The 11,057-nt window shown below is 55.1% G+C and overlaps 1 protein-coding gene across 1 annotated transcript in view; it reads right to left on the bottom strand.

Annotated features, from left to right (window-relative positions):
* Window positions 1-139: 139 nt before the first annotated feature.
* EFTUD2 (elongation factor Tu GTP binding domain containing 2) overlaps window positions 140-11,057 on the bottom strand; it is a gene marked incomplete at its 3' end in the record, with an annotated part of 12,150 nt that continues 1,232 nt past the window's right edge. The window contains exons 3-15 of the mRNA XM_010131573.1: window positions 9,921-9,996; window positions 9,629-9,694; window positions 9,352-9,387; window positions 7,972-8,062; window positions 6,824-6,906; window positions 6,201-6,367; window positions 4,489-4,613; window positions 2,887-2,950; window positions 2,508-2,598; window positions 1,933-2,068; window positions 1,534-1,661; window positions 394-587; window positions 140-251 (exon numbers count right to left, since the gene is read on the bottom strand). Of these exons, the coding sequence (XP_010129875.1) occupies window positions 140-251; window positions 394-587; window positions 1,534-1,661; window positions 1,933-2,068; window positions 2,508-2,598; window positions 2,887-2,950; window positions 4,489-4,613; window positions 6,201-6,367; window positions 6,824-6,906; window positions 7,972-8,062; window positions 9,352-9,387; window positions 9,629-9,694; window positions 9,921-9,996 (1,369 nt within the window). The remainder of the gene's footprint in view (window positions 252-393; window positions 588-1,533; window positions 1,662-1,932; window positions 2,069-2,507; window positions 2,599-2,886; window positions 2,951-4,488; window positions 4,614-6,200; window positions 6,368-6,823; window positions 6,907-7,971; window positions 8,063-9,351; window positions 9,388-9,628; window positions 9,695-9,920; window positions 9,997-11,057) is intronic.

Here is an 11,057-nt window from a genome sequence, read left to right as displayed (position 1 = left end):
CGCAGCCTGACAGGGGGTCAGCCACTGCCCCTTTCTTTCTTTCAGCCCCTTTTCCTCTTTCCGAGGTTTCTTTAACCTCACCACTGGAGCTTCTGGGATGACCCCTGTAAGGCTGAGCGATGCCAGCTCTGCCCAATACCTCCTCATTGCCCCGAGGCTCCGTGACGGTTGCAGTCTTCACTATGGGCTGGTCCACCCCTTCTATCAGCACCCAGTTGCCAGCAGGAACCCGGTTTACCTCGATGTGGTACCTGAAAGGCAGGAAAGCGTTGCTGCGGCACTCGCTGCCGCTGGCCTCGGCCCCTTGCAGCAGTCCCCTCCTCCCCGGCCCCTGCAGCAACGGCTCCCGGTGACTCCTCTCCCACAAGAACACGTTGCCAGAGCTCTCTGTACCTCGCCACCGAGATCCAGAGGCGTCCGACGGTGCAGATCTGGGAATCCTCCTCATCTTCCAGGGTATAGTTTTCTCCAAGGACCTTCACGGGCTGCCCAGCGTGGATGGTACCGCTGAGCACTCTGCCGAAGGCGTGGAACTGAACGCCATCGTCTGTGCTGTACATTTTTGTGGTGTGACACATCAGCGGACCCTTCCCGTGAGACAGAGAGAGAGAGAAATGAGCCTCCTTCAAAATAGCCAAGAGACAGACACAGACTTGGGGATACGAAGGGATTAATGGGCCGGAATTCAGAAGAAACACTTCTTTTGAGTTGCCAAGTCCTCTTTTCCCTCCACGGGAAGCCTTACAGATCCTTTCCCTGCACAGAGACCCCTGGAATCACTCTGGTGGAATTCCTGGAGCTCTGCTCCCTCCTCTCGTGGAGCTGGGACAAGGCTATGAGAAGAAATGTCACCTTCTGGCCTGCAAAGCACCGAGCCTCCACAGACCACAGCTCTCACAAGGTCACGCCACAACTGGTGATCTGGCGGCAGCCACCACCATACGGAGGTACGTAGGTAATCACAACTCGTTAAAGCCAGCTATTCATTTTCTCTCCAGACACCAGAGCAAAAGTCACAGGCAAAAATCCCTCACTGAGCTGTTGGCTGGTGTTGGTGGCTCCAGACAGCTCTGACTGATAGCTCGGTACCAGCCGTGTGAGGAGGAAGGGGGTTGCAAGGCTTTGGTACGAAAGGTGCTGACTAACTACCACAGGGTTATTTTTATCAGCACAGTTCAGATCAGTTTTCTCAGAGTTTGGAGAGAAAAATCAAACTTCAAGGGGAAGGGACAAAAAGGCAGCAAGAGGACACAAAACCAGCCTGCAGTTCCCACGTGCCCTGAAGTCCTGACCTAGTCCTGTTCCTCTCTCACACTGTCAAACAATTCTCTCTCTCAAGGGCTGCCCCAGCAGGCAGCTGAAGTTTCTCAGAGTGAAGAGATTTGTTTCGGTATCGGATGAGAGGTTTCACAACGCTGGCAGTCAAATGTGTGCGGCTGGCTGGCTGGGAGGCAGCTGCCCCGGCCAGGCAGCGAGAGGAGAGCGTGTTTGCCGGGGTTTTGGACACCCAAAGCAAAGCAGAAGTTTCCTTACGTCAGGGTCGCATTCGCTCATGGCCTCCCCCAGGTCGGAGTCGACGCCTCCGGTGTAGGTGTGTTCGATTTTCGTCTTGGCTCCCACCTTCGGGGAGGGGATGTGCTGCACACACATGTCCACGAAGCCTGGAAAAATAACGCTTCATGAGAGGAGGCCTGAGCAACGCAGAGCGAAGAAATGGACCCCCGCAGACAGGAGGCGAACCCTTTCTGGCCGCAGCGCGCCCAGCGCAGGACCTCAAGCTGTCCTTGGGCAAATGGTTAGTGGTTTCAGTTCGGGAAGCTGAGAAGGGATGTGCACGAGTGAGCACTCCATGGGGGTCACAGCCCTGAACCCTGCTGATGCGAGAGGAGGGAGGCGGGAGGATTGTGGAGGGGAAGGACAAACAGGATCTACCTGTGAATTCCCCGAAGAACTTCTTGCAGACCAGCCGCAGGAGGGGCCGGATGTTCAGTTTCAGCTCCTCTTTGGTCAGGTGGATGCCGAGTTCATCCAGCGTCCTGGGCAGGGTCGTGTCCACGTCCCCCACCACCTGCACGACAACAAGCACCACTCCCAGCCTGGCTGCTGGGTCCAAGCCAGGGACTCCCAGGTGCAGCTCCACGCCCCAGGCCACTGCCTGCTCTGGGTCAGAGTCACTCGAGCCCTGGCTGGAGAGCTCAAATTATCACTCGGCCGACACTTAAAGAACGCCCCAGGCCACTGCCTGCTCTGGGTCAGAGTCACTCGAGACCTGGCTGGAGAGCTCAAATTATCACTCGGCTGACACTAGAGCAAAGGCAGTTCTATTAACTGTGCGAATACAGGGCTGTCCTTGCAAGGAGCAACTGTTAAGGAGTTGCTCGCCATTGCTCTGCACCCCCAAACCCAGGAAGATGTGAAGACCCTGCTGCAGAACAGGACGGGCAAGTCCCACAGGCACCAGACACCACCCACTGCTCAGTCCTTAAGGAGAATGAAGCACCACAGACCTGAGCCAGGATCTTGTACAGGGGCTCCAGGATGAACTCCACGAAACTGCGCTGGGAACTGCTCGTTGGTGCCTTTTTAGTGAACTTGCGGCTGTTGGGAGAAGAGGGGAGAGACGTGAGGAGCTGGCACTGAGCCTGCAAACACCCCTCCTGCAAACACAGCTCTGCTCTTCCCAGCTCCTCTTCTCCTCCCCCCGAGTCCTTCCGAGAAGCTGGCAGGGACGCAGGACACAGCCCTGACTCAGCCCTTCCCAGACACTCCTCCACCACGGGACAGCTCACGTTGGAGGGGACCTGGGGTGATCACCTCGTCCACGTTTTCAGGGAAAGAAGGGGAAAAGCCAGCAATGAACAGACTCAGGTTAAAGAGGCTCCTTACGTCTTTGGGTTGAAGTAGATGTCCCCCCAGAGCCGCTTTGCAAACTCCTGATAATTGATATCTCCTAAAGGGAGAAAGCAAAAGGCAAAAGGCGTCACTGTGTTTCTCTCACCTTGGAAATCTTTGGGCTTTTTTTGGCTTTTAATACAACCCCGCGGATTCGATGCAATGGACCGATGCTGGTGAGTGAATGCTTGGTCCCAATTTGGAAGGAACCCAGGGCGCCCAGGCAGAGAGGCGGGTGGGGAACAGGTCCCGGGGGTTGGCACGCTCGCCTCTCAGGAGCATTTCGACTCTCAGTGACACGCAAGGTCAGTGCTGACAGGGTCAGGGCTGCTCAGCGCTGCACAGCAGGGACCCAGTTACATCTGCCTCCTTTTCCAAACCTTAACACCGGAGCCTGACGCTGCGCTGGTTCACACCCCACCTGCCCCGCGGGCTCAGCACGAGTGTTTTCTGCCTTGCTGAACACCTCGGGGTCCTTTTCTCTCCATCACAGAGGCACTAAGCGCATCACCCAAGCACTCGGCTGTCACGGTGAATTTACAAACACACGCAGCAGGGATAATTTACACTGGTTTCCCAACAAGCTTTGGCTGTGGGCAGATGTGGAAGCGTAAGAAATGTCCCAGTGGCTGCAGCTCTGACAGTTCAACTCCTCTAACTCACGGCAGCTGAAGTGTGGTGGCTGCGCAGAAAATCCCTCGTGGCCACCATCAACTGCTCCTGACTTCAAGCACCCATTCAGCTCGTGCCGGCCCCACATCTCCCACCCGCTGCGGCTGCAGCTTCAGCAGCCCCCAGAGACAGGGTGTCCTCCCAAGTTCATGCTGCGACACCCAGGGAGCTCAGTTACTCCTCCAGAATCCCAAGGACACGTGACAGCCCTGACACATCCACCCCTGACCTCCACAACTTCATCGTCCCTCAGGCTGGCTCCTTCACAAGGGCCAGGCCAGCTGCTTTACAGCATCCTTCCTGCCCTGCTCACGGCTCCTACAGATCACCCCAGCTCCCCAGTGAGAGACTTCAAAGGCCTTGGCTGTGCGGCTGGCTCCTGTGAGCAAACGCCCCTTCTACGAGTGGCAGATTGCCTTGAGTGGGCATCTGGGGAACAGAAAATTCAGTCGAAGCCAGAAAAAGACAGTTTCTTAAAAAAGAAAAAGGGCAAGAGTGCAGAACCTTGTGGGCTGAGCTTGTGCCCGGCTGCAGCTGAGGCTCAGGCTCTGGAGACTGCTGCGAAAAGGCAGGGGGAACTTAACGGCTGAGCTGCGGCACCAGGGAGGCACGGCGCAAGGCACACTCTGGCCTTCAACTGCCGCAGCAGGACTTGGTTCTTCTGCTTAAGGGCACGTATAAAATATTGGCTTCTGACTCAAGAAACATTTATCAGGAGAAACTATCTGCTCAAAACAAGGTGCTTTTGATTTTTAGCACCCAGGGCTCAGATCCGCAGCACCTCTCCGCTCCTCAAAATTCAGAGGCGTGTTGACTGGCCGTATGTGTGCAGTGACAGTCGAGGCGGAACGGCGCAGAAAGCCTCAATCAACAAGGTCAGGAGACGAGATGCTGACGTGCCCCAGGTTTCTGGCTAATCCTCACCGTATGTGTCTGCATAAATCTTGGCAAAGGATCCCAGCGTGAAGCAGATGCTGTACTGCGAGCTGGAGAAACACACGTTGCCCAGGAGGGGGGACAGGACGAGGTTCTCGTCAGTGGAATACATGCTGCCAGGAGACAGGAGGAAAACACAGTCAGTGGGACAGAGCGGGCAAGACAGCTCGATCCACGCGCACGGCAGAACAGCGGCATGTGGAAGGCGACGGCTCCACGCTGCCAACCAGCACCTCCCGCCAGGCTGCAGCACCGGAACGTCGGCGTCACGACTATAAACCTCACGAGTGTGCAAGGAAATATCTGAAGACTTAGAACTAAGGAGTCACCAGCACAAGGACTTTGTGGGTTTTGTCAAACGGTTGTTCTTCCCCTAAAAAAAGGCAGCAAAGTTGCTTGACCAAGCAAGGGAAGAGGTAACACAAGGGAAACCACCCTCCTGGCTTGGGTGGGGGTGGAGTTCCCGTCCCTCCCAGCAGCTGGGTCAGTGCTGTGGTGCGGGTTTAGCGCCACACTGGTAACACACCGATGGTTTAGTTGTTGCTACATAGGCGTTATACTCAGTCAAGGGCTTTTCGGCCCCTTACGCCCCGCAGCGTGGCGGCTGCAGGGGCACAGGAGGGGACACAGCCCGCCCCGCGGACCCACTGCCCAAAGGGCTATTCCAGACCACGGCATGCCCAGTACAGAAACTGGGGACAGGCTGGCCAGGGACCACTGCTGAGGAACCAGCTGGGCAGCGGGCAGCGGGTGGGGAGCAGCTGCGCTGGCCATCACTTGTTCTCCACATTCTAATTAATTTTTTATTATTATGCTTCGTGCCTCACTTGTTTTGGGTATTCTAATTCTTTTATCATTATTATTATTACTACCAGCATTAATATTATTTTCTTTCTTTTCTGTCCTATTAAACTGCCTTTATTTCAACCCACGATTTTTACTTTTTTTCCCCAATTGTCTCCCCCATCCCACTGGAGGGAGGGGTGGGGTGGGTGAGCAAGGGCCGTGAGGGGCTTCATTGCTGGTTGGAGTTAAACGTACAATCATGTAGGGACAGAATGGAATCGAAACAGTTTTACTGAGTCCACAGGTCTGTGAGACAGGATAAATCACCCTGCTCCAAGCTGCCTGCTGCCAGCAGCCACTGAACAGAGACACACGGCTGGGCTCGTCATGAATTCACAGACCAGACAGAGAAAATGTTAAGACCTGTTCTGGGGATACAGAAGAACCCACAGAAAGGATGGGCGGCTCCTGGTAAGGCTGGAGAAGACCCTCCCTCCTCTGAGCAGGGTCCTGCAAGACAGGACCACAGTGATGTCTCTCCTCAGGGGCTGGGACAGCGAGTTCCCAGTAGGTTTGTAAGAAATGTTTAGGAGCTTTGAGACAGCTCAGGCCTCACTTTGGGCCGCAGCCTGGGCAGCTGCAGCGTATTTAGACATTTGGGAGCACAGAAGTTCCCTGCTCTGACTGTTCATCCACTTCCCCTTCTTTTTAGTGAGGGAAGAGTGAGCTGCTGCCACGAAGCTCATCAGGAAGAGCCGATCCTGCCCAGTTCAAGGTATTGGCTGAGATCAATCTCCAGCGGTTCTTCCTGCCCCTTTTTCTACTATTCAACAGATCAAGGGACAAACTCTAGTTTTTAGGTGCTCGTGGAGAGAAGGAGCTCCAGTGGGCCAGGACAGCAAGGACTAACACACCTGATCAGACCGTTCACTTCGTCAACAATGTGTCGGAGTTTGTAGTACGCGTCCGTCGGGGGCAGTTTCAGCTCCAGGATGAGCCGGTCGATCTTGTTGATGCAGACGGTCACCGCCAGCCTCTCCTGCACGGCGTGCTTGATCAGCCTCTCGGTGTTGAGCATCACCTGCGGGGAGCAACGAGCAGACACCGATGGCCACAGATCTCCGCAAAATGCTCTCTGGGGCGTGACAGGCGAAGCAGCCGCCCTGAATGCAGCGCTGCCAGGCTGTAGGAAAGCCTGAGCTCGGAGAGCAGCTGATTGTCCTGAAATTAGGTGCTAACCCAAGCAAATTCCCTGAATTCTACCCCTTGGACAGCTCTGCTATAAATACCCTGCTCAGTTTTAGGGATCACGGGGATGGAGATGGGATCACGTTAGATAATCAGCCTACAGGTCACACGCATTGCGGCAGCCCTGGGCACACAAGCCAGGGGCTTTGACTGGAAAACACTCACTTCCCAAACTGTCCTCCAAAACCCCTTCACCCGGAAAGCTGAACCATCGCAGCCTTCGTGCTAAGGCAGGAGCAGACCACAGAGGGAGATGCAGCAGGTAACCTCAGGAGAACCCAGCACTCACCCCCTCAGCCGCGTCGATGAACAGCACGACGCCGTCCGAGATGCGAAGGCCGGCCGTCACCTCGTCAGAAAAATTGACGTGACCTTCCAAAAAAACATCCCGTGGTGGTGAGAACCTGAGCAAGCCCTGGCAGCAGCGCAGGCTGGGGCAAAGCTGTCCCGCCACTCTGCAGCTCGCTCGGGTCGCTGCTATCAGGCAGGCAGAACACGGACAGCTTCCTCCTCAGGCAGCACCCCCGGGGCAGCCGCCCCGGCTCCCTGCAGGGATTCTTCAGCTTCAATGCTATTTTTTGAGACTGAACACAACTTGTTTAACAGGCACTTTTCCTGACATTTGTGGCTGTTTTTCTCACAGCTCAGTGCAAGTTCTTCAGGAAAATGAGGAAAATTACTTCTCACTGAAGAACGACAGATGCCTCTGCCGCCAGCCTCCTCCTGCGCTCTGACCCCCCTCATCTCGAGCTGTAACTCAACAGATGTGTCCCAAGAGCCTCTTCCCTAAAGCCTGACCTTGGCTGCTTACAACAAGCTGAGCTGTGATTATGTTCTCCCTGCAGGAGCTCGTCAGAGGCTCAAGGGAACTTGCTGAGAGTCTCACTGGGGAGAAAGAGCTTTGGAGAAAAGCAGGGTCCAGGCTGTGCCTGGCGGAAGCTGCAAAACCCAGTTCTGCACATGCTTCTCCTGCGAAACACCTTTTCAGCCCTGTCAGTCCTCAATGAGGCTCATCAGAAACAGCCACCCAACACCAGCGGCACTTGTTACTGCTGGGAGTGATTTCACTGAGCGAAAGGCTCAGGACTAGGCTGGAACCATCAATAAAACCACCACAAAATGCGGGTGAAAGAACTTCCCGGGGTTTCAGTGTACCGAAGTGACATTCCCAGACGAACCAGCGACGTTTCAGGATAGAGCTTCTTCCTCTGCTTTTCTGAGAGCCCCTGTTCCACCACGCCACCACAATACCACCCAACAGCTCCCTGATGGCCCTCATTAACCACCACCACGCGTCTCCACCATCCCACTCCTGCCAACAGCCCTGTCCAGAGGAGCAAAGAGGTTTATCAAGCAGAGAAACCTTTGTTCACGTATCTGCCCCACACACCAAACCAGGAGCATCCCAAACCAGGATTTTCAGGATGACACAATCACCTGGAGTGTCGATGATGTTGAAGAGAAAAGACTTTCCTTTGGTGTCTGGCAGAACAATAGTCACGGGGGTGCTCTTAATCCCTACTCCCCTCTGAAAGACAAGAAACCGGGACAATCTGTTAACCAAAACACCCACGTCACCATGTGACGGTGTAAAACACGGCCAAAGAAAAATCAGAAAGCTGGAAAGAAGTAAAGACGAGCCAGGACACCCTGTGACCTCCCAGGAGGGAGGAACTACCTCAGATGGCTGCAGCACCCAGCCCAGCAACTCCACCCCCTGGCTCAGACTGGTGAGCCACCACTGCCCAATCCACGCCTCCCTCCTGCCGAGGGATAAAACACAACACCAGGGGAACATTCTTCTGCCCTTCTGCTGCTCTCCAGTTATATATAATCCAGTAACATTTGATCACCCGGAGCATAAAGTCGAGCATTAAGGTGCTCTGGTCGGGGCAATGTGTAGCAAGTGACACCATCACTTTCCATTCACACCCAACCACGTGGAGTCAGAGCACCCAGCTAAGAGCTCCCATCCAAGGAGAGCCAGGAGAACTATGTTGATTGTAAAATCATGGGTTTTCTTCCCACCCACCGCTGCTGCGAACCCCTTCCACTTTTTCCCTCAAAGACAACAGGCATTGCCCACATGCTGGGGTCACCCTGCTCTAGGTGTTCGTCATTACGTGGGTTCTCATCTCAGAGCGACACAATCGCACATGGAGATGAGGGCTGCAGGGAAGGAAGAGCTGGCCAGGGATCCCACTGGGCCAAAGAAGAGGAGCAGATCGGTTTATTGATAGGAAAATAATCACAGGGTAAAGAAATCACAGGGTAAGAAAATAATCACAGGAAGGACCTTACAGCTCACCCAGGCCAGCCCCTGCCAGGGGCAGGGACCTTCCCCCAGAGCAGGTTGCTCCGAGCCCCGTCCAGCCTGGCCTTGGGCACTGCCAGGGATGGGGCAGCCACAGCCTCTCTGGGCAGCCTGGGCCAGGGGCTCAGCACCCTCACGGTGAAGAATTTCTTCCTAATGTCCCATCTAAACCTGCCCTCTGTAAGTTTAGAACTGTCACCCCTATCGCCACATCCCCTGATTAAAGGTCCCTCCTCATCTTTCTTAGAAGCCCCTTTAGGCACTGACAGGCCGGGCTAAGGTCTCCCCGCAGCTTCTCCTCTCCAGGCTGAACCCCCCCAGCTCTCTCCCCTCTCCTCCCAGCAGAGGGTTCCCCCCGCGGGGCATCCCTGGGGCCTCCTCTGGCCCTGCTACAGCAGGTCAAAGTGTGGATGGCACAAGATGTTAAAATGGAAGAGGAGACTGTGAGTAAAGCGTGAAACAGCTGCAGAGAAGTCACTGCCTATTCCATAGGACTCACTCACCTCTTGTTCTGTGAATAATATATCAGTGTAGCAGAGCTGCAAAGACAAAATTATCACATTTGGTACCAAACATTAAGTTCGAAGCAGGACACAGTAACTTTTTACACATGGTTAAGGTGGCGAGTAAGTGACAGACAGAATGAGGACTGAGCCCTGACTGTCCAGTCCTACATTCTAGTCACTAAACCTCGTTTTCCCCAGGCGCAGTCGTGATCCCTCTGAGTGCCAAAGCCCCACCATGTCCCCTGGGGCAGGAAAACCCTGACAGTTCACTCACGTCCTGGTCATAGCGCTTGCGGATCTCGGGGTGGGTCTGTTCTATCAGGCAATCGACAAAACAAGTCTGGAAAACATCAGAGCACGAGAGAAAGGAGGAGACTGTGAGCAGGCAGAGAGATCCGAGCACAAAAGCCCACCCTCCAGCAGCACAGAGAACATCGGGCACGTTCTCACTCCCACAGGGGCAAAAGGAGGCGGCAGAGACTGCCTGAGGGCTCCGGAGCCAGGGAAACAGCACCCAACAGCCAGAGCACCGTGACCACCTGCCCCGTGGCACACACTCGCGCTACCTTGCCGTGGTGGAGGTGCCCGCACAGTGTCACGTTTCGAATGAGCTCCGAGTTGTCCATCAGATCTGCCAGGAAACTGGAGGAACAAAACCAGAAAAGGCTGCTGGAGGCTTCTGCCGTGGCTAAGAAAAGCAGGTGCTGCTTCAGCGATGCTTTCGAGCCATGGTGCCCCCAGAACCCTCTCCAAACTTCCCTTCTGCCAGCGCCCTGCGGAGGAGGAATCCCACATCCCACATGGGGAGGACGAGAGAGTTGGATCCTGGGCAGATGGTGGTGGGTGGCAGGATACGGAGCTGGTAAAACTGCCAGCCAGGGAATATTATGGACTGCTTTTCTCCTCTTCTAGTCAGCAGCAGAGCCCAAATCCCAGTCACGCACTGAGGGGCTCAAGTCCCTCCACCCTACGAGCAGCAGCCAGAGCTCGGGAACAACCACCCCACGCAGCTGAACCGGCAGCATGGGGCTGCGCAGACCGTTAGTGCTGATTTTCAGCTCTCATAAGAGTGATGGGCCCAGGGAGTCAGGGGAATTTGGACAGGGAATCTTTTCAAAGGCAGGTAAATCTGCTGAGAATCACCAGCTGAGCCAGGCAGCGATGGGTCACGATCCTGCACAGAGCAAAATGAAACCGAGACCCTGAAAGACCAACTGCCCAAAGAGCAGCGGGGGGCTCTCAAACACGGCCCCGCCGCCACAGAGCTGCAGGGAAGAACTGCTGTCTCCTTGGGAAACAGGTTTGATTTTCACTGATGCAGCAGGGCAATGTTTGCATCAAGAGCTCAAAAATACAAAAATCAACAGCAATAGTGACTCAAAAGCCTCTTCACTGCTCTTACGCTGGAGCTGAATGGGAAATCGATGCCAAGCTGGCGGGTTTCTGGCAAAGCCCCACAGGGAATTTCCCTTGGCCCCGTCCCAGTGATCTCCCTCAATGAACAGGAGGCCAAGGAGCTCGCTAGAGACGGCGTGAGCTCAGAAGAGCAACAGCTAACACAGTGCGCAGGCCACTGGCGAAGAGCAGCAGGGACTGCGGGGAAAAATAAGCCCCATCCAGCCCTTTGGGTTCTCTGTGGCTGCTTCCAAAATCTCCCTGAGCCACGAACACCCCAACAGAGGCAGGGGACAGCCCCCAGGAGC

This window comes from Buceros rhinoceros, unplaced genomic scaffold (genome assembly GCF_000710305.1).
Source record: "Buceros rhinoceros silvestris isolate BGI_N320 unplaced genomic scaffold, ASM71030v1 scaffold18422, whole genome shotgun sequence".
Lineage (NCBI taxonomy): Eukaryota > Metazoa > Chordata > Aves > Bucerotiformes > Bucerotidae > Buceros > Buceros rhinoceros.
This window is presented reverse-complemented; position numbering and strand designations above follow the sequence as displayed.